Raw genomic sequence first — 27676 nt, forward strand, 5'->3', positions numbered from 1 at the left:
CTTATGTGGTGCTTTTCTCCTCTGCCTGAGCACTAAAAGCCTCATTCATCTAATCACATAGGCACTTATTTCTATGCTTTTTCTATGCAAGTTCTTTCTATCTAAAATTCACATGTATAGTCCAGGAGAGCAACTTGAGGTTGGAATTAATGCCCAAGGGTATTTGGCATGCAGACAGGAGCATCCGGGGATTGAACCACCAACCTTTCGATTAGTAGATGACCTGCTATTCCTCCTGAGCCCATTACAAAACTAATGTAATGTAGAACTTACAAAAAACAAATAAGTTGGAATTTAAAATTTAAAATTATTGTAGAAAAACAGACATAAAAATGTCAAACCTTGTCTGCCTGTAATTCATCCTTGTGGTAGTAACCCCCACTCAGAAGCTTCTTGCTGAAAGAGACAACGTCAGCAGGGTCGTCCATACCCCAGTGCTCATGGGCCCAAAACTTTCCTGTGCCTCCGCCACCAGTCTGGACCTCATCCACATGAAAAGCACAGCCATGCTGAGGGGGGAAGCAAATATACTCAGTATACCTCTGCCAGAAATTTTGAATCTCTGAACTCCAAAGCAGACAATCTTGACTTTTTCTCCTTGGTTCTGGATGAGAGCTGTGATGTCCGAGACACAGCTCAGTTACCACTCTCTGTACGTGGATTAACAAGGGTTCAATGAAAAAGACCATGACAGGGAATGCTTCAATCACAGAGGTAACTGCATGCTTGGACAGGGTGAAATAGGACACGCTGACACAACAGGGAAAAATGTTGGACCTTTAAAGCAGATCCAAGATAAAGTGACTAAAATAAACCCTGAACCTAAATTGTTATTTTGCATTGTATTGTGCATAAGGATGTGTTGTGTTGGTCAGTGCTGAAAATTAACCATGTTTTTGGTATTATAAGTAAAATGGATAATTTCATAAGGGCATGAGCACTCAGTCACACAGTTTGTCGCACTTTGCAACTTACTGACTGCTATGACAGAGGCTACAGTGTAGGACCTGAGAGCAGAAATTGTGAAAAGAAAGGCAAGGACATTCCAGTGACTTCAGATACAGAATGGAAGGCAGATACTGCAGCTATTGCTGTTGATGTGACTGGAACAAATGTACAAACTAAACTCCAAAACAAAACAAACACTGTGGGTAATGAAGTTGAACAAATCCAGATACAGATCCTCCCTTGGTGATGATCACCTTTATTCACAATTGTTTTGGGGAATGTTAGTTAAAATGGAATCAAATCTTGGTGTTGTTATTACACAACACCAACATTGCATTTTTAATTGTATCATCTCCTCTTCCCAGTAGCAGTGTATAAATATATCACATTAATATTGAGCAGAATATTAAATTCAGCTTATTGGTGCAGCCCTCCAAAATGGTCCCAGTTTCTCATGTGGGCCCTTTCCACAACATTATCAAAGAAACTGTATACATATTTTTGAGACCATTTTCAGTTCCTGCTCTTCCTGCACCCCTTTATGATTCCCATGGACATATCTATACATATCTTTAAAAATATTTTAGCAACATTAAAACACTGTAAGTCTAGAAAAAAAGCCCCCAATTTTTTTTTATTATGATTAACTCCCACATACAAACCAGTCTGTCTTTAAAGCTAGTGTCTTACCTTGCGTGCAATATTGCGCAGTCTTCGGAAGAAGTCTGGCGAGGCGTGGTTATCGCCGCCTTCGGCCTGAATCGGTTCAATTACAATTCCCGCTACAGGTTTTCCCTTCTGTCTCCACTTCACAATCAAATCTTCCACCTTGAGTTGCACACAAGAATTCCAACATCACACACAACATGGCACTTTTTTGTCAAAGTGATATAACTTAAATCAGTCATTCATAACATTAAAGCAACATTAAAGTTCAAGTTCAAATTTTATTCGCCACATGCAGTGGCAGGTTGCCCTGCAGTGGAATGAACCCGCCCCCCGACCTTACACACACAACACAGACATCACATGGGGATACAAGTCAGAGAACGGTTGCATTACAGAAAAACCACTGAAATGTACACTACAATGGGAAAGTACAAGAGGAAAAAAAAAAGAGTTCTCTACTCATGCTGGGCTATAGGAGAACAGCTGGATCCGCTTTCTTAATTCTCCGATAAGCCAGATGTCAATTTGTCCTGTGATATCAGGTATCACACCTGAAGTTGGGAATTGGTTGATCGTACTAGTTTTTCAGCATACAGTGTACAGCATCTTCACTGAAACTCAGAACAGTGTGCTTCTATGTAGAGCCATATGCAGGAGCTTACACTGTTTTCTAATGCTTTCTACCCGCATAATTGAGCATGCGACAAATACTGTATGGCCCTAGCACCGGCTGACCAGTTGCCTTTTGTTGGACCATTTGTAGTAGGTACTAACCACTGCATACCCAAAAGACAGTCTTTTTTCTCATTATACCCCATGTTTTGACAGGTGCCAATATAATGTGATCAATTTTATTTTCAGTTTTACTGTAATGTAAACTGCAATATGTGTAATGTCATGAAAAAACAACAATTACTTAAACTTCAAAAATACAATCTCAAAAAATGAAAAAATGAAAAGAACAAATTAAAAAACACATGAGATCTCATCACATCTAAAATAAAAATCATCCTCAAAATTAATAATTTCATGGACTAGCTAATGTGTTATTGCAGTATCAAAATGACACTCTGTATTTTTATGGCCCCCAATGAGATGATGCATGGTGTCCTGGAGGACCTTCTTCCAGATTTGGATTTGGGCAAGTCTGAGATGCAACCTGGTGGTGTCGAATGGACTGAAACATAGCATGGGGGGCATTCACTGGTATCAACTCCTTCATTCTCCAGCAGTTGCCTGCATACTCTTGCCACATGAGGCCGGACATTGTTATGTACCAGAAGAAACCTAGGACTCTGCACCAAGTATACCTAGGGATCTGGCAGTGCTCGTCCTGTTCCACCTAGGGGTGATCGTGGCTCAAGAGTTGGGAGTTCGCCTTGTAATCGGAAGGTTGCTGGTTCGAGCCCCGGCTTGTACAGTCTCGGTCGTTGTGTCCTTGGGTGAGACACTTCACCCATTGCCTACTGGTGGTGGTCAGAGGGCCCGGTGGTGCTAGTGTCCGGCAGCCTTGCCTCTGTCAGAGCTACAATGTAGCTACAATGTAGCTTGCCATCACCAGTGTGTGAATGTGTGCGTGAATGGGTGGTAACTTCGTGTGTAAAGTGCTTTGGGGTGCTTAGGGACTAGTAAAGCGCTATATAAATACAGGCCATTTACCATTCCACCTTGCACAAAGGAGCAGATACTAGTTCTGCTGATAGGTTAAAAACCTTCAACTCAAATCAAAACTGTTATATATTAAAAAAAAAACATTTTGCTTCCTGTGATGACATTTTGGTCTGTACCTTATGGTTGTTCACATATACTCATATAGTATCTTTTCTGTGTATACATACAGCCTACCTCCTCCAAACAACGAGCCTCTTCCTCAGCGTTATCTCTGGTAAACTCATCCAGTGGGTACTGTAGTCTGGGGAATGGGGCAACAGGCCAATCAAATGATGGAATGTCCAGTTTGTGGATCGCTTTGGAGTGTGTTGTTGCCAAACAACCTTAACAAGGCAACAGCAATGAATTAGTAACAAATCCACAAAGTTAGAATATGCCTTTTGGTTTTATCTTTCCAAAAAGTCTAATGATTGCCATCATCCACTGGGAAATTTGCAAGTTTGCTCACTTACGAAAAAATTAACAATCTCTAACAGTATCATTTTAATAGACAAAGAATAGCAACCAAAAATCCAGAAAAACACATTAAATAAAATGAATAAATTTGCACGTCATTGACTGAAAGTATTTGATCTCCTACAACGCAGCCAGAATTCTGGTTCCCAGAGACTGACTGAAATCTGGCAGACAATTAATCAATCAATTATACATACTCCTAATATTCACTTGCTATGTGTTCACCGGTCTATAGACTCAGTTTGTTCCATTCAAACCTCCTCCGGTGGGGAAGGATTGTAGACTTCCCCAAGGCTGGAATGGGTTACAAGACCATCAACAAGAAGCTTAGTGAGAAGGTGACAACTGTTGGTGCAATTATTCCAAAACAGAAGAAATAGAAAATAGTCGCCCTCAGTCTGAAGCTCCACATTAGATCTTGCATGCACCTCACGGGGAGAGCATGATCATGGTAAAGGTGTAACACAGTAAGCTATAAAGGATTAAAATCATGTGGTGCTTGTAAAGTTTCCCTGCTTTAGCAACTGGCCTGTCTACAGCGAAAATCTAAATGATTCAGAGAAGGCTTGTGTGCTTTTGTCAGACGAAGCCACATTCAAACTGGAATAAGGAGAAAGAAGAATGCTGAGGATTACCCAAAGAACATTATGGTGGAAATACTATGTGTCAGGGCTGTTTGTCTGCTAAGGACACTTCACTGCTTTGAGAGGACAATGAACGTTATCATGTCCCAAAAAATCTTGGAAGAGAAGCTCCTTCTCTAAGCCAGAACACTGAAGAGGGCTCGTAGATCTTCCAGCGAGACAATGTCCTAAAGCATAGCACCAATGGAACATAGAAGGGACTAAGGAAGAAGCAGGTAAAGGTCAAAGAGTGGCCTAGCTAGTCTCCAGACCTCAGTAGAAAATCTCTGGGGGAAGCTGAAGCTTCAATTTGCTAAGCAGCAGCCAAAGAGGAGTGCAAAAATCCTTTCTGAAATGTGTGCAAATCCAGTGAACTACAAGAAGTAAAGTACTAACCAAAAAAGGTTTCTCCACCAAGTAATACGTTGTGTTTTGTGTAGCGACCTGTATTTTTATGTATCATTACTTACTTAATGACATGCAAATAAGTTTACAACTTTTATGTAATTCATTTTTCTGGATTTCTGGTTGATAATCTGTCTCTCTTCATTAAAATGAAACTACCATACAATTAGAGATTAATTTCTTTTTAAATGAGCAAACTTACAAATTCAGGCAAAAATCAAATAATGATTTCCCCAGTTGTACAAAGAGCACACTGACTTGAGTCTAAAGTTTCAAACTGACATCATACAGGATTAAATACATACAATGCTTGTGTATCTGTGAAAAGCTATAAAAATGCTACATGTGGACCCTTGAGCTTTCAATTTTTACATGTTTGAGGTGTTATTAATCAAACTTCTATTTTTATAGCACAGGCTTTTGTGTGATAACAGCTGGGTTGTTTTGCATCACTGAGCAATCTGCCTGGACCGTTTCCAATCCCTCAGATGAAAAAGTATTTATAATGTGCCAGTGTATTATTATGCATGAACTGTTTTACAATAAAACAGTTGTAGTGTACCAGCTCAAATTTGGGTATAAAAACATGAATTCAGTTTGTTATTTGTTCAATAAATACCACTGTAATTGTTTTATGACAGGTGCTGTTGTTTTAACAGTAGCAAAAATGTATACAGTATTTAACATACCTAATGTTCTTCCATGGAAACCCCCCATGAAAGATAAAATACTGAGTTCTGGACAACCTGGTGCCTGAGATCAAAAGACATAAGGATTCAATGACACTAAGCAAGAGAAAAGACAAACATCAAGAAATAAGAAGCAAATATTGAGTCCAATATGGCAGGAAAGTGGTGAATAACTTAATGAATAGTGAGACCTGGTTGATCATGGAGGTGTTCAGTTCTTCATTAGTTGGTGTGTTTGGGCCTCGTTCTTTGTTCTAAGTAAAAAAAAAACCCACAGAGATTAAATTCATTTTAATTCCAACTTGTTGGTTTACATTTTTTTTCCTACTCAATACAAGACATTTTCTACACTACCGTCTTTTTAAGGACAGCTATCTCCTGTGGTGACCTTTTGTTTGCTTTAGGTTTTGTGTTTTTGTCCGAGATTTGGATTCAGTTGTCTGTTATAGTGTTACGATCAAATAATATTACTGATAATAGAACATCACAGGACATTACTACAAACCCAATTCCAATGAAGTTGGGATGTTGTGTAACATGTAAATAAAAACAGAATAAAATGATTTGCAAATCCTTTTTTACCGATATTCAATTGAATACACTACAAAGAAAAGATATCCAATGTTCAAACTAATAAACTTGTTTGTGTTGTTGTCGTGCAAATCTTCACTCATTTTGAATTTGATACCTGCAACATGTTCCAATAAAGCTTGGACATGTTTACCACTGGGTTATATCACCTTTTCTTTTAACAACACTCAATAAGCGTCAATAAGAACTGAGGACACTAATTGTTAAAGCTGTGTAGGTGGAATTCTTTCCCATTCTTGGTTCATGTACAACTTCAGTTGCTCAACAGTCCGGGGTCTCCATCGTCATATTTTGCACTTCATAATGCGCCACACATGTTCAATGGGAGACGGGTCTGGACTGTAGGCAGGCCACTCTAGTACCTGACTCTTTTACTACAAAGCCACGCAGTTGTAACACATGCAGAATGTGGCTGTGCATTGTTCTGCTGAAATAAGCAGGGATTGTCTGGCTTGGATGGCAGCATATGTTGTACCTTTCAGCATTAATTGTGCCTTCACAGATGTTACCCATGCTATGAGCACTAACACCCCCCATACCATGTGGTCACCAGATATAATTTAACATGGTGTTAACAAATTAAATCAAATTTGCACTCACTTACCCTATACCAGATAAAAATAGCTTTGTAAGCATTTTCATTGGAGCAAGCACCACAGGACATTGTCTGAACACGAGTCATTCCACTAGGTGCCACCTGACAGAAAGCAAAGTAGGAGTAACAAGGATTATCATTATTATCATTGCACAGCTAGCATTATCTGCAGAAATAGCAATAAAGGCAAATAATACATTATGGAGTTACATGAAAACTAGAATGTAAGAACAACCTGTACACAAATTTAAATTCTAAATGTGTGTTAGATAGTTGTTATCCATGAATTTTAAAATGTACTGTTTTACAAAAAAAAGCAGAAAAAATATTAGTGTGATAGCTCAAATTTGGGTATAAAAAGATAAACTCAGTTTTTGTGTGTTTCTCACTGAGAGAAGACTTTCGGTGATTTTGTCTGGAAAGTTCTCAGGTGGCAGGATTCCCAAGGCTGGCCGATTCACAAATGTACTCTGAAGAAAGACAAAAATATCTAGTACATGCAAATACGCAGAGTCTTGTTCAGACTTTTTCAAAAGGATGTTACATGTACTTACATATATGTCCTACTTGTTAAATCCCAAACCAAAACAAATATTAGGATTTACATTCACTTTAAAAACCATTTGTTGTTTTACACCTCACCTCTCCTCTGAGAACATACAGGAAGCTCAACATTAGACATAAGAATGATGAAAACACTCAGTGGACACATATGTTGGAGGTGCCACTTTCATGTTCCAGTCAGAATATTTATAATAAAACAAAAAACAGAATGAGATTTGAGTCATGGTCCTTTAGCCCTGAGTTGAATTGTTGTCTAATGCCTTTATTTTTCAGTGCTGTGTCCACTTAATACTACACTATATAACTTTCTAACACTTATTAATAAAAAAAAGCATAGCATTATTGAGGCACTGCAAATTATTTAATCCCAACACAGGTTATTCTATCTATATAACCATATGCTTAGCTAAAATTGTGATCTATGAGTTCTATGGAGGTAACTGTGTCTTGAGATCATGGATGATGATTCTACACCAAAAAATCATCATATGATCATTGTCCAGCTTGCTTACACACAGTGGCATTGTGAGGAAAGATTGTAACTGCTGTATGATGTCAGAACTGTGGTAGCTTAGCATAATTTACCCTAAACTGCTCTAATGGAAATCACAATTGTCTGTATAAAACACAGAATGCAATTCCTTTGACTACTGTATACTTAATCATTCACTGCAATGCCATCTGCTCCATATCTTTATTTTCCCTGATAAAAGAAACGAACTTACCAAATTGTTTGGATTGGTCATCACTTTGAGGAGAGCAGGGTGGTTGTAGCCTATAGGAGCACACAACAGGAGTGGTTTTACAAAGGAAGGTGCATCGCATACACCATTTCCTTCAAGTATGCTATTAAAATAAGTATTATTAGTTTTATTGGAAAGTATACAAGTAAACTACGTATATCCCTGTTCCGTTGGACAAACCACAGTGGAAATGCAAAGTAGCTCAGTGTATCAAAATTGACTCCGACAGTAATACAGTACAACAAGTCTAATGGCAGCAAAGTGACCACATATATAATTGATCCAATTGTATCAAAAGAACCAGTAAACACCATAGTTATCTATGATTTGCCCTGCTTTAAAAAATAAAAAAGCAACATCATGATAGTTAATCAGTATTTGTCTGTTAAGCTCCTCGTTTGCACCAACAAGACGCTTGCCATATATGTAATACTGCCTTTAAAACCAGTTTTCAATTGAAAAACAGATATAGATTACAGATGAGACACAGTAGTCCCCATTGCTTTTTAGACTTGAGTTAACTAGATGAAATGGAAAAACATTTGAAATCATAAATTATGACACAAAAAAATTTCATAACATTAGAAAAATTAATAATGATAATACATTTTAAGCATGCAGCCATTCATCTACACCAGCGGTCCCCAACCCCCGGGCCTCGGACCGGTCCGTGACTCGTTTGGTACTGGACCGCGAGAGTTGAGGCTCAGGGCTGAAATGTATAGTTTTCAGGGTTTTTAATCGGTTTTCAGCGTTATTTTGTTATCGTTTTTATCATTTACTCGGTTTTCCTTGGTCTTTTCATGTGTGTTATGAATAAATTTTCTTTTTTTCAGTACCGGTACTAGTTTTATTTTGTTGTATTTATCCGCAACACCTTAAAGGCCGGTCCATGAAAATATTGTCGGGCATAAACCGGTCCGTGGCGCAAAAAAGGTTGGGGGCCGCTGATCTACACAGCCAGCTACATATAGTTTTTTCTGATGGATGTTAAGGTAGACTCCTTTACACACACACACACACACACACACACACACAGAAAGAGTACAAACTGAGGGCTTATATGCATCCATCCATCCATTCGCTTCCGCTTGTCCTTTTCAGGGTCGCGGGGGGCGCTGGAGCCTATCCCAGCTGTCATAGGGCGAGAGGCGGGGTACACCCTGGACAGGTCGCCAGTCTGTCGCAGGGCCAACACACAGGGACAGACAACCATTCACACTCACATTCACACCTAGTGACAATTTTGGATTATCCAATTAACCTATCCCCACAAGCTGCATGTCTTTGGACGGTGGGAGGAAGCCGGAGTACCCGGAGAGAACCCACGCAAACACGGGGAGAACATGCAAACTCCACACAGAAAGACCCCGGCCTGATGTTGGAATTGAACTCAGGACCTTCTTGCTGTGCGGCAACAGTGCTAACCACCGTGCCACCGTGCTGCCCGGCTTATATGCAAATTATGTTTTTCATACTAACTTGTCTTAAGTACAAAACCATTGCACTTTACACTGAGTTAACATAGCCTGGCAGAATTTGTGATTTTTTTGGCCATTTTTCAGACAATATAAATTAAAATTCAAAAACGTCTTTCACTCATGGCTCATGGCTGGGTGAAACCATTTATTATCCAACCATAGTGTCTGCCCTTTTTCAATGACAGCTATGCAATATAAAATAACATTTGTTATGATTATAGATTTCATCCCTGTCTCACAATTCAACAATCTAAACTGAAGTTATTACATAAATATCTGTACTAACCAATTGGGATGGAAGAAATCTGAGTGTAGATATCCAGCATGCGGTTCCCATCCACATCCACTAGGTAGTTCCCTTTGCTCTCCTCATAGTTACAGAAAAAGTTGATGGCACCAGTATTCTGGGGAAAAACATGTTATGTATTAAAAACCTCACATGGTACTTACCATTAAGAGTATAAAGATATTCATAAATTATTCTCGAGTCTAAATACAACGCTTTCAAATCCGGGGACCAGGAGGCATACAGTGCTGCCAGGGCCAACCTGAGAAGAGGCATCAAGACTGCCAAGCAGCAGCACAGGAGGCGTATCGAGGCCAGGTTTGAGAACAACACAAACCCAAGGCAGGTCTGGGAGGGCATCAGGGCTATCACGGACTACAAAAGAAGAACACCATCACCCTCAGCCGACAGTTCTACTCTGGCTGAAGATCTAAATCTCTTTTATGCCCGTTTTGACAGGGAGAACACCGACCCTGTCCTGTCCCCTCTCCCCTCAACCGACCCTGCTCCGGTCCTGAGCACTCATGAGCTGAGGCGTGTGTTCCGGAGCATTAACACCAGGAAGGCGGCCGGGCCGGATGGAGTGCTAAAAGACTGTGCTGCGGACCTGGCGGACGTCTTCACCTCTATATATAACACCTCGTTGTCCTGTTCACTGGTACCATCCTGTTTCAAAGCAGCAACCATCGTTCCCATCCCAAAACAGTCAAATGTCACATGTCTGAACGATTTCAGACCTGTGGCACTCACCCCCATTCCCGCCAAATGCCTGGAGAGACTGGTCATTAAACACATCAGAGCTGCTTTTCCACCATCCCTGGACTCGCACCAGTTTGCATACAGGGAGAACCGGTCAACCGAGGATGCGATCGCCACAGTGCTGCACACATTACTGAAGCACTTGGAACACAGGAATACCTATGCACGGCTCCTCTTTGTAGACTACAGCTCGGCTTTTAATACCATCCGGCCATACAAACTACGTCCCAAACTCCACCAACTGGGACTTAACTCCTCTCTGTGCAACTGGATTGTGGACTTCCTCACTAACCGTAGACAGAGTGTCAGAGTGGGTAAGAACACCTCTTCCACCCTTGTGTTCAACACCGGTGCCCCTCAGGGGTGTGTTCTGAGCCCTCTGCTATACACTCTCTTCACCCATGACTGTATTTCCTCCTGCGCGTCCAATCTCATTGTTAAGTTTGCAGATGACACTACAGTGCTCGGACTTATATCCAACAATAATGAGACAAACTATAGGACAGAGGTGCAACAACTAGAGTCATGGTGCCACGACAATAACTTGGTCTTAAACAGCAAAAAGACCAAGGAGATCATTGTAGATTTCCGGAAGAGGGGTCATAACAACCATCTGCCTCTCTTCATTGGCAGTGAGGCGGTGGAGAGGGTGAGCAGTTTTAAATTCTTGGGGGTAACTGTGACCGAGGACCTGTCCTGGGGCAACCATATCACCTCAGTTGTACGGAAGGCCCAACAGCGCCTCTACTACCTGAGGAGACTGCGGAGCGCACACATTCCCAGATCTCTGATGTTGAACTTCTACAACTGTGCCATCAGCAGCGTTCTGACGTATGGATTTCTAGTGTGGTTCCCCAGCTGCACCAAGGCCGATCAGCAAGCACTCCAGCGGGTGGTGAAAGAAGGTGGCAGAATTATTGGAACAAGTCTGCCAGAGATCAGTAATTACTTCCCCACTCGCTGTCTGAGGAGGGTGCACAGTATCCTGCGGGACCAACATCACCCTGCGCGCCACCTTTTCCATCTGCTGCCCTCAGGGAGAAGGTACAGGTCTATACAGGCCAGAACATCCAGACTGGCCAACAGCCTGTATCCACAGGCTGTGAGGCTCCTGAACTCTCTGCCCCCCTCTCACGGACAATAACCATATCCAACTTCTTAATAGCAATGAACTGGTCTGCATTGGTGCATCATATCTTTATTCTCTTCCCCCTCCTGCCCCCCCCCTCTTTCTTAAATAGATAACTATCATATCTGATATCATATCTCACAGTACAATAATATTGAATGGGTTGCATTGTTGTATTTTGTCATGTTTCTCAGGTCTTTGTCTGAATTTCTACGAACATTATTGCTAAGGATTGTCTTATTGCATTGGAGTCACACTGGGTTAAATATGTACACTTGGGTTTTAAGGGGTATTTATTATTTTCTTCTTTTTTTTTGGGTTGTATGGAAGCCCCAAACGCAATTTCATTGTTCTTGACAATGACAATAAATAAATAAATACTAAATACTAAATATGATAACAAAAAGTCTGTAAAGACAAAAGCAGCAAGTTATTTGCTATAAAAAACAGTGCAGTTTAACAAAACAGCACAGTTTAGCATATGTTTAGAAAATAAATTCAGCCTATTATGGTTCTTGAAGAATCTTATGTTGAAGGTAAACATAACGCCTTCAATTCATTCTGCATTTGTAACCTTTTAACAGTCTTTCTAGCATGCTTCAAAGTTTCCTTGAAAATTATTAATAACTTTATTGTTACTACAATACAAACAATTAGAATAAAATTATATCAAAATCCACACACAAACACCTGCACAATATGAAGACATCACTTGCATAATGCCATCTCTGGTATCACTGAGCTTCAGATACGACAGAAGCACCATATAACCTTAAGAGTGGATGGTGCTAAAAAAAGAGGGAACAGCATATTGTGCTCCAGGAATTATTTATGTAGTTCACTGACTTAACATACTTACAGACCCAATCTACCAACACACACACAGAAGCATGGCATAGTCATTGTAGCTAGAGAAAAAGTATTACAATTTCAAGAGAATATGTATTACTATCAATTAATATTTAAAGGCAAACATGTTAGAATAAGCTGACAGAGCTCTCGTAGGACATCCTATCTGTATGTCATACTTAGATGCGGTTTTTGCTTATTTTGGCCTGAATACAATGAGCCATTTGAACATTTGAGGTCACCGTTTGTCTGACTGCCTTTCTAAAACATGTCTAGGTTTGTGTGTGTGTTCCACATTTTTGTTTGTAATGCTGAAAAGTTTCATACAATGATGAGTGTAGTTGTTGCCTCAGTGTCACTACATACCTACTAACTACAGTAGAGACCTACTACGGAAGATAAAGTGACTTTTAAAAATGATATACAGTGGGGCAAAAAAGTATTTAGTCAGCCACCGATTGTGCAGGTTCCCCCACTTAAAATGATGACAGAGGTCAGTAATTTGCACCAGAGGTACACTTCAACTGTGAGAGACAGAATGTGAAAAAAAATCCATGAATTCACATGGTAGGATTTGTAAAGAATTTATTCATAAATTAGGGTGGAAAATAAGTATTCGGTCACCTCAAACAAGGAAAATCTCTGGCTCTCACAGACCTGTAGCGTCTGCTGTAAGAAGCTTTTCTGTCCCCCACTCGTTACCTGTATGAATGGCACCTGTTTGAACTCATCATCTGTATAAAAGACACCTGTCCACAGCCTCAAACAGTCAGACTCCAAACTCCGCCATGGCCAAGACCAAAGAGCTTTCGAAGGACACCAGGAAAAGTATTGTAGACCTGCACCAGACTGGGAAGAGTGAATCTACAATAGGCAAGCAGCTTGGTGTGAAAAAATCAACTGTGGGAGCAATCATCAGAAAATGGAAGACATACAAGACCACTGATAATCTCCCTCGATCTGGGGCTCCACGCAAGATCTCATCCCGTGGGGTCAAAATGATCATGAGAACGGTGAGCAAAGATCCCAGAACCACACGGGGGGACCTGGTGAATGACCTGCAGAGAGCTGGGACCAAAGTAACAAAGGTCACCATCAGTAACACACTACAACGGCAGGGAATCAAATCCCGCAGTGCCAGACGTGTTCCGCTGCTGAAGCCAGTGCATGTCCAGGCCCGTCTGAAGTTTGCCAGAGAGCACATGGATGATACAGCAGAGGATTGGGAGAATGTCATGTGGTCAGATGAAACCAAAGTAGAACTTTTTGGTATAAACTCAACTCGTCGTGTTTGGAGGAAGAAGAATACTGAGTTGCATCCCAAGAACACCATACCTACTGTGAAGCATGGGGGTGGAAACATCATGCTATGGGGCTGTTTTTCTGCCAAGGGGACAGGACGACTGATCCGTGTTAAGGACAGAATGAATGGGGCCATGTATCGTGAGATTTTGAGCCAAAACCTCCTTCCATCAGTGAGAACTTTGAAGATGAAACGAGGCTGGGTCTTCCAACATGACAATGATCCAAAACACACCGCCCGGGCAACAAAGGAGTGGCTCCATAAGAAGCATTTGAAAGCCCTGGAGTGGCCTAGCCAGTCTCCAGACCTCAACCCCATAGAAAATTTGTGGCGGGAGTTGAAAGTCCGTGTTGCTCGGCGACAGCCCCAAAACATCACTGCTCTCGAGAAGATCTGCATGGAGGAATGGGCCAAAATACCAGCTACTGTGTGTGCAAACCTGGTAAAGACCTATAGTAAACGTTTGACCTCTGTTATTGCCAACAAAGGTTATGTTACAAAGTATTGAGTTGTATTTTTGTTATTGACCAAATACTTATTTTCCACCCTGATTTACGAATAAATTCTTTACAAATCCTACCATGTGGATTCATGGATTTTTTTTTCACATTCTGTCTCTCACAGTTGAAGTGTACCTCTGGTGCAAATTACTGACCTCTGTCATCATTTTAGGTGGGGGAACTTGCACAATCGGTGGCTGACTAAATACTTTTTTGCCCCACTGTATCATGTTATTAAAATGCAATATACTAAAAAATGTTCAGTTATTAATGTACAAACATAATCAGTGAAATAATTTCCAAAAAAAATATGCAACCCCTGAAAAACACAAACACAAAAAAAAAAGACCAGTTCACCAGTTTCCAATGCCAACTTTTGTTCAATAAATATTTTCTGCATATCCACCAAAAGCAGCCAGCTTGTTATAGCCTGAACATGATTAAAAATTTTGCATATTGAAATTTGTTCAGGTATTTCTTTTAGATTACAAAGTTGCTGAACATCTTGCAAATGTGATGACTGCATAATTTTTGCCAGCGGTTGTAGGAGATCAGTATCCAGAACCAGTATCAACCGAAACAAGGCATTCAGTAAAAACAAATAAATAAACTCATATATAAAAGGATGGAGAAGTACTCTTGTTGTATTTATGCTGTTGTAGACAATCATGCTCAACTGTAAGTAGCAGAAACCACAAATACTAACACACACATCTCACCTGTATTTGTCCCAGTTGTTTCATCAGCTCCTAGAAATAGAAAGAGAGAGAAAAGCTTTTGATTGCAATAAATGTGTCTGTGTGTGTGTGTGTGGTGTGGTGTGTGTGTACACCATTACTTGTGATCGTGGACCAGGGACTGTAGTTGTCATGGAGGGTCCATCGTAGTCAAACTCCACCTGTGTCTTTGCTGCTGCTTTGCTGACATATCTGCAACCTTGTGGAGAAACCACAAAAAAGTTCATAAATGTGTGGGTGTGAGGGGTGTAATATTTGGTACTTATTTTGTGGTCATGTCCTGGTGTTTTACATGTGGTGCCAGCCATGATAGAAACAAATAAAGTGCTGGCAACTTTTGCTTCTTTGTTATGATTTTTTAAAGGCAAATATACTCTAATACTGTCCCTAACTATGTCCTCTGTCCTGGATAAGCTCAGGGCAGCTTGGGAGCAAATAAGGAAATTTATATTTTTCCATAGTTATATCTCAAACAACTATACAACAAAATCCATAGTATCTGCCCCGACCGTTACAGTGTCCTCTATCCCGGTAAAAACAAGATAAGCCCAGAAACTTACTGGTTCTGGACAATTTGGGGTCATCTTTACTGAGCTAGCGGTTACAGCAACAAGTTCTGTGAACTGAAATAGCTCATCTCATGGATGACTAGGCTGTTAGTTGATCTACTATCAAACAAGCAAAGATAAGGTTTAAAGCTCATATCAGTGCTCCGCTGGACATTTATACCAACCGTTTATGAAGCAGTTGCAGGTGAACACTTTCTTGAGATAAATTTAGTTGCTCCAAAACACACATTTATATATAGTTAGTCCACACGCTTGGGAACAGCAACACTTTTTTGTGATTTTGCTTCTGCACACAACCAGACTGGAATTAAAATGAACAAAATAAGTCTGTACTTCAATCACATCTTGAAGGGCAGAGCTTCAACTTTAAATCCACAGTTGTTGTAATGCATTAATTATTTATAGCATATTATACAGTCTAGACAGCTTCCTCTTTCACATTGTTTTACTATATAAAACAGCCTTTATGGAGACGCCTGTCACAAATCCAGTTTATCGGATAACGGCAGCTGTCTGTAGACAGATTTTGCCAACGCAATAGTGTCCCATGTGTAGTGAATAATTTACTTGTTACTCAGATTTACAGTAGTATGTCTGGCTTCGTGGTTATGGACAGAAGACCTTTGACACACCACTCAGTCACTCATCTTGGAAAAGCACAAACATGTGTATTGATAAGCACATCCTCCTTCGGTTTAAACATTTACACTGATTACACAATGCTATTCTGCTTTCACTGCTTTACCCATGAGAGGTATTAAAATTGTATTTTCAGATGAGACATTTCAACTAAAAAAAATCATCTGAAAATTCTTAAAGTCACTTTGAAATAAGCAATACATTCCTCACATGTGGAAAAGCTTAGCCTATTAGCTGTGGCACTAATATGGCTGGAAGAATAAGATTAATTTACACAATGGTCCAAACAGTTTTAAGACACTCTCCAACACTGGTAACACATCTTTACCTACTGAATGTTATATCCTGACTAGAAAACAAGGATCTGGTGTAGTGCTAGATTTACCTGAAGCACTGAGCCACACGTTTTTCTGCAGAGAGAAAGCCAGCTGACGACTGATCAAGGAGGTTGCCATGGCAAAAAGCCACAGTCAAAAAGCGTGAGAGACAGGCAAAAACTGTGCTCAGCTTCTAACGTCTCCAAGTCACCTATAAAAACAAAGGAAAGAAAGAGGGAAAGGGGAAGAAGGGGGAAGGGGGGATCAGAGAGAGCAGAGAGGTGCAAAAAAGCAAACAAAAAAAAGCACATTAACTTTATTAAATAAACAAGAATGTGGCATCTGTCACAGCAGAGGAGTCAAAAGTGTAGGTTTTTTACAAAGTCATTCTAGCAGCAAGTCTCATATCTATGCAATCTTGGATTAAATCCTGGGGTATCTTGAAGCCACTATCTAAAAGAATGGAGAGAGAGTCAAAACTCTTTAATTTAATAATCACCAGAACATAAAAACAAACACGGGGTAGAGAATGACCAATCAAAATAATTGCAAATGGCTTCAAATAGTTTGTGATTTTGAACCAAAATGAGGTTTTTCAGTGACTTCACATCCAGTGATGGGTGAGTATTCCCCTTTATCCCTAAACTATGCTTCTTCTGTGGAAACCTGTGAAGCATTCTTTCCACACCCGACCATATTTAACTGAATTCTGTAGGACCCCAGCCTCGCTGTACACATATAAAAGTATTTTTTCCTTCTCCTTACCAAACCCCTCCCACACACAAGTGTTTGTGTCGTTACTTCCAGTGCCACACTCTGCTTGACCTGTCTACAGTGTAACACATTCCAAAGCAATGTGTTACTGTAAACACATTACATTCTTCAGTAAAGTAGTAACATATTACATATTAAATTTAGTAATTACATTACAGTTACAATTATGTGAATATGAGCTCTTGAGTTGTTTGCACACTACTGGATGGAAAAAAGAAAATCAAATATAAATGTTATTTTTAAGTCAAGCGACAGCACTGGATTCACCGCTGACATCAGGTGAACTCCAGTAAGCCCTGGAAAGTATGCTCAATAATAAGGCTGCAGGTCCAGATGGATTTCCAGCAAAGAATTCTGGCAGCAGTGTTCCACACAATGTTACAGGAAATATAAGAAAATGGCAGACTACCAACAAATATGAATTCTGCCAACGTCTCCTGCTAAAACCAGGCAAAGACCCTGTTCTTCCCACCAGCTATTGTCCGATATCCCTTATCAAGGTTGACATGAAAATAATCTGCAAAGCTCTCTCAAAGAAATTAGAGAAGAAAACCTCCCTCATAATATATCCTGACCAAACTGGTTTCATAAAAGTCATCAACAGGTACATGTAGATCACTTAATTTAATAGACTATTCGTGCAGTAAAAACATTGAAACCACAATATTGTCTCTAGATGCAGAAAAAGCGTTTGACAGAGTGAACTGGAAATTTTTATTTACACCTGCCCCTGCGGAGGTCCTTCTAGGGCTCTCATGGTCCACTAGATGTCTGTGGCCTGGATCTCTTCCATGCCTGCTTAATGTCCTGGGGGCTATGGCTACCCAGACCTACTATTAGACAGTGGTGATTTACTGGGAACACTATATTATATTCATATAGTATTATTCAAGGGTGTTTGAGAGTTTGATGATGTTAAAATTTGGGCAAGCCCACTACCAGAAGAACTTTTTGTTAAAATATTTGTTATTTTTTAAGGTAGAGAGTAGCACTTTAACTACTATGACAATAGTATTCTATGATAAAAAGAACTAAGGGTAGAGTGAGGCAAAGGCAGGGATGGCTGTATGCACTTTCTCCTCATTCATCATGTGTTATGTAACACTGTCTGCAGGAACAGGAAAAATCCAGTTATCTGCTTTCACAGGCTAGGAAACCTTGGCGCTTGCACACTGCAAGCACAACATACAAAGACATGCATGCACAGACAGACGGTTTCTTGGCAACGCCTCATGAACTGGAAAAAACTGGTTTTGATTGTGAAAGTTACACAAGACTGCATCTTCATATGCCAAGGGGGAGAAGAAGTTCACAGTTTGCACTGTAATAAGCTGAAATCTGAACTCAACAGGAATTCAGCAGCACTACTGTCAAATGAAATAGTTAAAATCATATGGACTTTAGTTGTGGATTATTAATTTATGTTGAGGCCCCATTCATAATAATGCTAAGTAAAAGTAATTATGGGAAGTTTTACTTTCCTGGGTTACTGAGACAAACAAACATGTTTAAAGTTGTTCAGAAATATCTCCTTTGAGCACTTGATGCAATCGAGGCTGTTAACAAGTGGTTCAGATGCTCTTTAAACACTGTAACTGTTCATTTACTTTCCTAGTCAAGCGCTGTGCAGGTGTTGTTCACATAAAAGTAAAATACATGACTATCACAGGTTCATGTTGTTCAGTCATTGCTATTTCCCAGTGACAAGAACCAAGTTAAAATGCAACTGACATTACCACCCTGTCACTATGGCAACAGCCCAGGCGCTAAATGAATATAAAGACACATTTGTATGTTTCTTGTTTCCACTGAGTAAGATTACAGAAGTGGGGCATATAATATTTCTCCTCATAATTGACAAATTTTGACAAATTTATGCCATGCAACAATCACTTTAAGTTTAATTAGCATTTGTTGAACATGAAAACCACATTGATCAGATTGATTTTATTTATAAAGCCTCCTTACATATGAAGAATCCCAGATCCAATGAACTCTATGAAACAATCATTTGTTAAAAATTCATGGAAGAATTTTTAACAAACATAAAAACATAAAAAGCCATAAGGGTGTTCTACTTTATTCTGGGGAACAAATGATTTTGTCAGAAAAATTAAATCATAGAACAAGAGTAGCTGGTGTTTGACATGCTTCCAACTGTGACGTCTGCCTTCTGTGTATGCATGTCTGTGTCTGTGTCTGTGCCTGTGCGCGCGTGTGTGTGTGTGTGTGTGTGTGTGTGTGTGTGTGTGTGTGTGTGTGTGTGTGTGTGTGTGTGTGTGTGTGTGTGTGTGTGTCAACGATAGGGTTTTAAACCAGTGACCAGTGATCAGTAGAGTGAAGATATTTGCCCTGGTCATTATTTTAAAAACCTGCACAAGCAAACTGGGAAACATATACACTATGTACTGTTGGATGATTTCAACTCTGTGAATATCCATTCATTTTTCTATATAGGTCAATCTATTTTTCCCTTTCTGTATCCAAAATGTAAATTAGCACTAATGTTGTTCAGAGCTTTGGTGGCAGAAACCAGTGTTAATCCTGTTAATGCCGCAGTAATATCAGGTAATGGAAGTGTGAGCAAACCTTTTTGTTTATGCATTTTTTTTTAAAGAATGGGAGTGGTGATTCTATATGAGATATTTTTGGTCCCACTCAGTAGTAAAATTAAAGTTCAATTCAATTTTATTTTATTTATAATAACAACAACAGTCGCCTCGAGGTGCTTAATATTGTAAGGTGAAGACCTTAATTGTTCTACAATAAACCTATAGGAAGGAGTAATATGTGTGCAATAAAATGTGCAGTAAAATCCAAACAAAGTACCAAAACACTGCACAACAAATCAATAAAATTATTTTATAAAAGGCAATGAAAAAAGTTAAACGCTGAGTTATTCAGAGTCAAACGCAGAGGAATAAAATTTAAAAAAAGAGTTTTAAAACAGGCAGTAATTGGGCCATCCTAACATGGGCAATTAGCTCATTCCACAAATTCGGGATAATACCTGAAAAAACTTGTTCATCCAGGTTTTAAGGACTCCTACAGATGGAGTCAGTGGTGCTGATGCATTAAAGGTCTTAAAACTGATCAAATATTCAAAAATGAACAGGAAGCCAGTGGAGGGACAATGGGATGTGTTTATGCTTGTGAGTACCAGTTAAGAGAAAAACTGCAGCATTTTGGATTGACCAAAGAAAACATTGCAACATAAAGTGCATTATAATAGTCCAATTGCATTGTTATCAGAGCATGAAGATGCTCAAAAACTTAAAATAATAATGTGGATTTGGTTCTGGATATTGGACTAAAGTGATAAATGCTTTAATGAAAGAATCTATCTTATCTAGTTTAAAATTACAGTCTTGTTTCACACCAAGGTTTGTTACTGTGAGTTTAGCTGCAGAGGACCAAGTCCAAGAGAGGAGCAGCACAGGCACTGCTGGGTCAGAACATAATGACATCATAAAGCTTTCCATGTTTTCATCCATCTCCCCTAAACCATTACTGGAGTGTTTAAGGGAGACATTTCTTTTTATAGGCATGCGTGCCAGGCACATAGAAATGTGGAAGGCCATCTTTTAAAATTAAAAAAAAAAAAAAATCAATGCCAGGCACTGAAGGTAAAGGGAAAAAAGGATTAGCCAGAGAACTGATCTTTGTGGGACTCCATATGACATAGATCACCAAGATGGTAAGAAGGTTCTATGTGTTAAAAGAACCTAAACCACTCTAAGGCTATACCTTTAAGGCCCACATAGTGTTTTAATGAACCATGAGTGCGGTCTATTGTGTCTAAAGCAGCAGAGCACAAGAAAGTCAAAGTCACTTAAAAAGTAGTAAAAGATCATTAAGAATTAATAAAAATACAGATTTTGTGCTTAAGACGACTTTAAAACCAGTTTGGGAAACATCCAGAAACACAATCTAATGTTTAAGAGTACAGTTTTCTCTTAAATATTTGAAAGAAAAGGGAGCTTCAAAATAGGTTTTTAAATCAGAGAATATACTGCTGGAGTTGTTTGAAATAAGTAGGCATGACATCAAGTGAGACTGCTGTTAATGGTTACCAAGAAGAGAACTCCAGCAGAACCAGCTATCCGTTGTGACTAGCAGGAACCAGCTATGTTAAAAATGAACTCTGCCAAAATTATTTCAAGACTACACCAATGACTCATCCAGGAGGTAACAAAAGAACCCAGAGAAACATCTAAAGAACTAGACGTCTCAGTTGGGTCATAATTTAACAATAAGAAACAGTTCAGTCATCGGCTTAAACCCTGAAGGGTTATGCAGACAATGATCCAAAGGTCACCAGAATGTCCACCTGTGAAGCGTAAGAAAACCCACCAAAAAACAAAACCAAACTGTTCTCCAGAACATCTGAATTATATTTACAGTTTTTGTGTGATTGTTTGTTTGTTTTGCCTAAACCTGCAGCATTTCTGCCCTGTCCTTAAACAAACTGAACTTACTTTGACAACAAATCTGTTGTGTAATCAGCTGTGCGGTGGTACTATTGAATACAGCAGCTAAGAAATCCAAAGCACAGCTACTAACACTGAATGTATCTAATGAAACTGTAAATATATGAAATGTTTTTGTTCTGAGCACCTAAAATACTACATAAGGCTGTGGTATGAATTCTGAAACAGAACAAGGACCTCTATGAATTCTGAAGTCAGTATACACCTACTCACAAAAAGATACATCCTCTGATTAAGGTAAATACCAACTGTCACATCCATGTTAGCATCAACAACAAAGTAAATGTTACTGTTAACTGCACCGCCTCCAAATATCATGTAAATTTGTATTTTAATAAATAATATATATATATATATATATATATATATATATATATATATATATATATATATATTTTTTTTTTTTTTTTTTTTTTTTTTTTTTAAATTACAGACTACACAGTGGCTCATTCAGAGGAAGAAATGATGTTGACCTGCTGACTTTATAAACCATTACAAAATCATTACAATTATGTCGTACACTCACAGCTGATTGATAAACCAGCAACCATAAAACCAGACTATATATGACTGCAGAAACAAGCCATAATGCAATCACGCACATGCATTATTACACGCATTGCAATCTATTTTGTGATCTCATTTGAGAGGCAGCGAGCACCTAATGCAGTAACACTTTAGGCTGAAATGAAAGTGATCATCACCATCACCCTCTCCTCTTTGTGTTGTTCATTGAGCCCCTGAGACAATTAGTAAGGTAGCAAAGTTGTTGTTTTCCTGATGGAGCCAGAAACAGAGTTTTTACAGAGTTATGGCTTTCTTTGGAAAACTGTCAGGTTACAAAATCAATATATGAAAAACACAGGCTTTGACATTAAAATGTATTGACTCAAAGAACAGCTACAGCTTCAATCTCTGTTGGGATGCTGAATTGCTTAACTACCCAACAAAACTTTCACAAGCCAATCACAATCCCTTATCCTATTAAATAAAATCAAACTTGCAAAGATGGAACCTTATACCATTTTTAAATCTAAACACAAAGATTATCGCTGTCAACATGAATATCCTCCCCTGCCTTTCATACATCCTTGAATCCTATCGGTAGACATACAGTAAGCGATAATCAGTTTAGCAATTGGGACAAATGGATTATCTGGCAGGGAAAGAAACCTAGAATCAGTTTCAGCGTGTTGCAGCTGGGAAAAGAAAGAAGGGATGGCTCTACCATGCTGAAGAAGCTACTACCTTGCAGCACAATCAATTCCTCTACTTCATTGGTGCTGTGGAGATCAGGGAAATTATTTTACTGCTATTGTTAATAATCATCATCATCATTACGATTGCACTAATAATATAATCTACAGTGTTGATATTGCATTCAGATGTTTAAACTAGAGATGGCACGATACCACTTTTTTATGTCCAATACCGATATCATAAATTTGGATATCTGCCGATACCGATATGAATCCGATATAGTGTGTTTTAATCAACAAAACTGTTTTTTTTAAATATCTTGCTGCATTTTGTATAAGTTCATACTCAAGTTTAAAACAACAACTACACTAAAGCTATTCTGTTATACCTGTATGCAAAAAAACCCCCAAAAATAAATAAATAAAAAATAGGGAACCACCCCTCACGCTCCACCTCATGATGCTTAATCGACGTAATCAACCTTAATTTGATGCAGTGTGAAAAAAAAAATGCACAGAAATAAATTATTTTTCAATATATTAAAATATTAAATAGATTCAACATCTTTCTTCAACAAAATTGCAGACTGCACAGATGGTACCTTCCCAAAGGAAAAAGTACTATAGCTTACTAGGGTATATATATTAGACTTAATAGTTACTATATACAGTAATTGACTTCTATTCATTTTGCATTAAATTAAAACTTTGGGTGTCAGATAATTATTTATTAAAAGCTAGACATTTTAAATGAGAATAAGAAAGAAAAGTATGTCTTTGTGATCCCCTTTTCCCTGTTAATGCCCTATCGGCCCCCCTGGCTAAACTTTGCTAGATCCGCCCCTGCACAGTTACCAACGTCAGCTACGTAAAAAAAGATCCTGGTGTAGAAAGTAATATTAAATAAATTCTAACAACAGCTTATCAAGCTTAAACGTGCTGCTGTTGTTTATCCGCTGGTTTCCTCTTTCTGGTGCAAAGTGGGCCAAAAGCAAACAAGAGAGACGGACTCACGACAGAAAAGCCGATCAGCTGATCATTAAGCAGTTTCATGATTGAAGTAGCAGCAAGAGAGGGAGGGGGAGAGAAGAGGCAGTCGCTCCATATATCCTTTGTTAAGCTTAACGCAGGAATGCTTTACAAACATTCAGAGATGGACTGACACACTTGCTTTACTTCTCTCGGGATAACTTTGTCGGAGATGAAATGCCGGGTTGCTAGCGAAGCTCCAAATGCTATCCAGACCACCAACAGGTCCTGCATGCCACAGCCGCTCTATCACGTGATGCATACTGCTCCGACGTGCTAATGTTCTGAGGTGAGTTAGGGCGTGTTGCAAGTTTTGTGAGGTGCTTTCGTGATATTTAATGGATCGGATTACATTTTTTAATTTTTCTCCGATATCCGATCCAGTAATTTAGGTCAGTATCGGACCGATACCGATACGTAATATCGGATTGGTCCATCTCTAGTTTAAACATATTGGCACCCAATTAGCCTTTATTACAGGTGCAGTTATAACCACTTTAAACTGTTGAGTTGAATCTATAAGCTTAAATGCTTTTGAATGCTTGTTATAATCTTAAGTGTGTATGTGCTGATTTTGTTGATTCTGACTACACTCTGTGCAAAAGTCAGGCTGACAGGAAATTGCAGGTTTGCAGAGCGTGCTTTTACAGAAGTGCAACGGGTGAGATGACAGAGCATTTAAGGACGACACACACACACACACACACTCAGTTAGAGAGAATCATTTATAGGTCATTGTTATTGTGGTTTTGAGAGGTTAATCATGTTGACTTGTAACTGCGGGTTGGAGAAGCGGTAGTCAAAAGGTTGACAGGAAACATCTGCCATGAAGATAGAGACAATGTTCCTTTTCAAACTGTGTTAAAAGTCATTGTGGTTTTGAATTGACGTATGCATATATCGTATCTGATGACGCATGAGGGGGCGTCATTAAATTCAAGCCCTGATGGTATAAAATATATGCTTATGCTTTGATTAGTCGGAGATCAGCGCTGTCTGCAAACGGAGCTGGTCCCTAACCTTGCTTTGAATAAAACTTTAACTAAAGGGATATGTAAACTATACAATACGCTCTCCTTTGCTAACAATGACAATACTTCATTTGTCAAAGAGAAATGGGAGTCTGAGGTGGGGGTTAGACGATCAGAGCAAGCCTGGGGTAGTATTGGCAAATGCCAATGGTCTTCAACTAACAGCTGACTTGGAGAGAGCATTGTTGGAAGACCGTGATGACACATTTCAAAACCCTACATCAAGACAAATATAAGAACCCAAATGTTCAATGTCGGAGACACTGCAGTTTTTATAAGGCTGGAAGATAAGTTGTCTTTTTACTCATTCACAGGTGGAAAACCTTTCTGGGTTATGTCAGATTCAGACACTTCAAGTGTCAAATCTGAAACTGTGACTTCACATATAAAATAATGACTTTTCTTGGTCGTATTTGCCAATCCAACAGATAACAGTATCATGTCTTTGACAGTGATCTTTGTCCCTGCAGTGTCACCCTCTGAGCTAGAAACAACCTGGAAACTGGAAACACATAAACACATTGTGGTAGAACTTTGTATAATAATGTGTGGTGGAAACTTTTTGTACCATTTCTGACTGACGCTGTTCTTAAATAAAGAATTTCAAACAAACAAACAAATAAAGTAAAATGTTAAAATGGACCATCAAACAGGCAGGCAGTGCTCTCGCATCCATGTTCCAGTTAAAACCTGTGCAGCAGCATTTTGCAAAAGCTGAAGACGAAACAGAAAGAAGTGACTAACCACAACATGCAACAGACGATACTAAGTATCATCTGCATAACACCGGAAAGCAATTTTGTGCTTTCTTAGAATGGAACAGAGGAGCAGCAGATACTTCTTATTCCTATGGAAGTAAGGATGAACTTAGTTTTTAACACACCACTTCAGCATTGATTACGTTTCCTAAATAAGTAATGGGATTTTGATTTATGTTTTGTTATTCATATATATATATATATATATATATATATATATATATATATATATATATATATATATATATATATATATAAAAACAATGATACAACCAATATATGTATATCGTTCAGGTTTACTGTTTCTATATACCCAAATTTAAGACCAGATTACATTTTAATATGTCCCGATTCATAAAAGTGATTTACCTGCTTTTATTTTATTGACAGAATGCACATCAGATTTTTGAGCAATCCCAATTTAAAGAAATTATTAAGGAAAAACATCAGAGGAACTTTTTTTTTTCAGCTACTCGTTCGTACATAAAATGTTACACAGACATAACGCGATTATGTTTTCTCTGTTTATCATTGTGATACAAACCTGGGCCAATAATCTATAAAATAAAACTCCTTACTTCAGTTATACAGCAAGTATTTATCTAAGAACAACCAGAACAAAATAAATTTGTTAATATAATGTCTCGTGTCGGTAATGATAGCGAGTAACACCTTATTTTATATATCGTTATTCTGATAACCTTTAAATTCGTTCATGTCGCAGTACATGTTTGATGCTTTTAGGAGTCGCTGTGAAGAGTCCTGATTTGAATACATGTAAACAAGGTATTGATTACACGGCCGCCCTTTGCTGCAGACTGGAGTTGCCATAAACCAGGACAATAAAGACAGTATGTGTGTGCTATTGGCATTCCGCTCTTCTGAAAAATCTGGATCCCACTGGTTCTGGCTGGTTCACACAGAGATTAGAGGTTCATGAATCGTAATAGGCTGGCCAATCCAAACTAGTAATATGTTAAAATGAGACAGACGTTTCATTAAAAGCTATCCAGTCGAGGCTGCTGCGGGCTGCTGCAGATCCCAGTGCACTGACGTTTAACAGACCTGACAGAATCACGATGTGCCAGTTCCACAGCGATTGTGATCTCATCTAAGCTACCCATGTGAAAATGATAAAGGCTTTGAGAACACTTACTGATGATCCAGTGACAACAGCAAGATCCACACGCAAAACTGCCGGTGTTCCAGATCAACTGGCGTTTAGATCAACTGGCGTTGGTCGAACAGATGTGTGGCAGTCTTGCGTTTCAGGAGCTGCTACCGACAAACCAGCAAAAAAAACGCCAAATGTGTCATCTGTGACACTTGTGAGGTTGTCTCAAACACACTCCGTCAGTCTTGATGCTGTTGAACAACAAAATGTTTAAAAATGTGGCGAGTTTACCTGGTGATATCCTCATGCGCGACGCGATCGCGAAAACAGCAAACAAGTAACACCACGCCGTTGTTGTTCACAGGACAGCAAGAGTAAACGATCGGGAGACCCTTGTCGTCGTTATCGTTCCACTCGCACGGTTTATTTCACCGAATTCAGCGTTTTTGCTCCACAACTAAAGCGAGCAGTTTGCTCTGTGCACCAACATGGACTCGAGTCAACCAGCGCCACCTCTGGCCAAGTGCCACAGCCTACAGCCAGATCAACCTGTGACACACATCTGCACCACGTTTGAATTCGTGTCATGCACATTTGTACCTTTCAATTGTGTCTGTTTGTGCGTCATGCAAACAAACCTTTGAAATGAATGAAATGATATCATGTATTTAATATCAGCCTACATTTGTACAAAATGCCAAATGACATACACATAAGAATCACCATCCTGATATCAATACTTTTGCCCATACGAAAAA

General features: G+C 39.1%; 1 protein-coding gene across 1 annotated transcript in view; it reads right to left on the reverse strand.

Moving 5' to 3' along the window:
- The window catches only part of abat (4-aminobutyrate aminotransferase), a 33204-nt gene that overhangs the window by 3981 nt on the left and 1547 nt on the right, over positions 1–27676 (reverse strand). The window contains exons 2-14 of the mRNA XM_026165900.1: positions 26961–27005; positions 16592–16734; positions 15100–15197; positions 14981–15010; positions 9722–9839; positions 7937–7986; positions 7037–7117; positions 6657–6749; positions 5653–5715; positions 5462–5525; positions 3463–3611; positions 1639–1776; positions 342–509 (exon numbers count right to left, since the gene is read on the reverse strand). Coding sequence (XP_026021685.1) covers positions 342–509; positions 1639–1776; positions 3463–3611; positions 5462–5525; positions 5653–5715; positions 6657–6749; positions 7037–7117; positions 7937–7986; positions 9722–9839; positions 14981–15010; positions 15100–15197; positions 16592–16661 — 1122 coding nt within the window. The 5' untranslated portion in view covers positions 16662–16734; positions 26961–27005. The remainder of the gene's footprint in view (positions 1–341; positions 510–1638; positions 1777–3462; positions 3612–5461; positions 5526–5652; positions 5716–6656; positions 6750–7036; positions 7118–7936; positions 7987–9721; positions 9840–14980; positions 15011–15099; positions 15198–16591; positions 16735–26960; positions 27006–27676) is intronic.

Source organism: Astatotilapia calliptera, chromosome 4, assembly GCF_900246225.1.
Source record: "Astatotilapia calliptera chromosome 4, fAstCal1.2, whole genome shotgun sequence".
In the NCBI taxonomy this organism is placed as follows: domain Eukaryota; kingdom Metazoa; phylum Chordata; class Actinopteri; order Cichliformes; family Cichlidae; genus Astatotilapia; species Astatotilapia calliptera.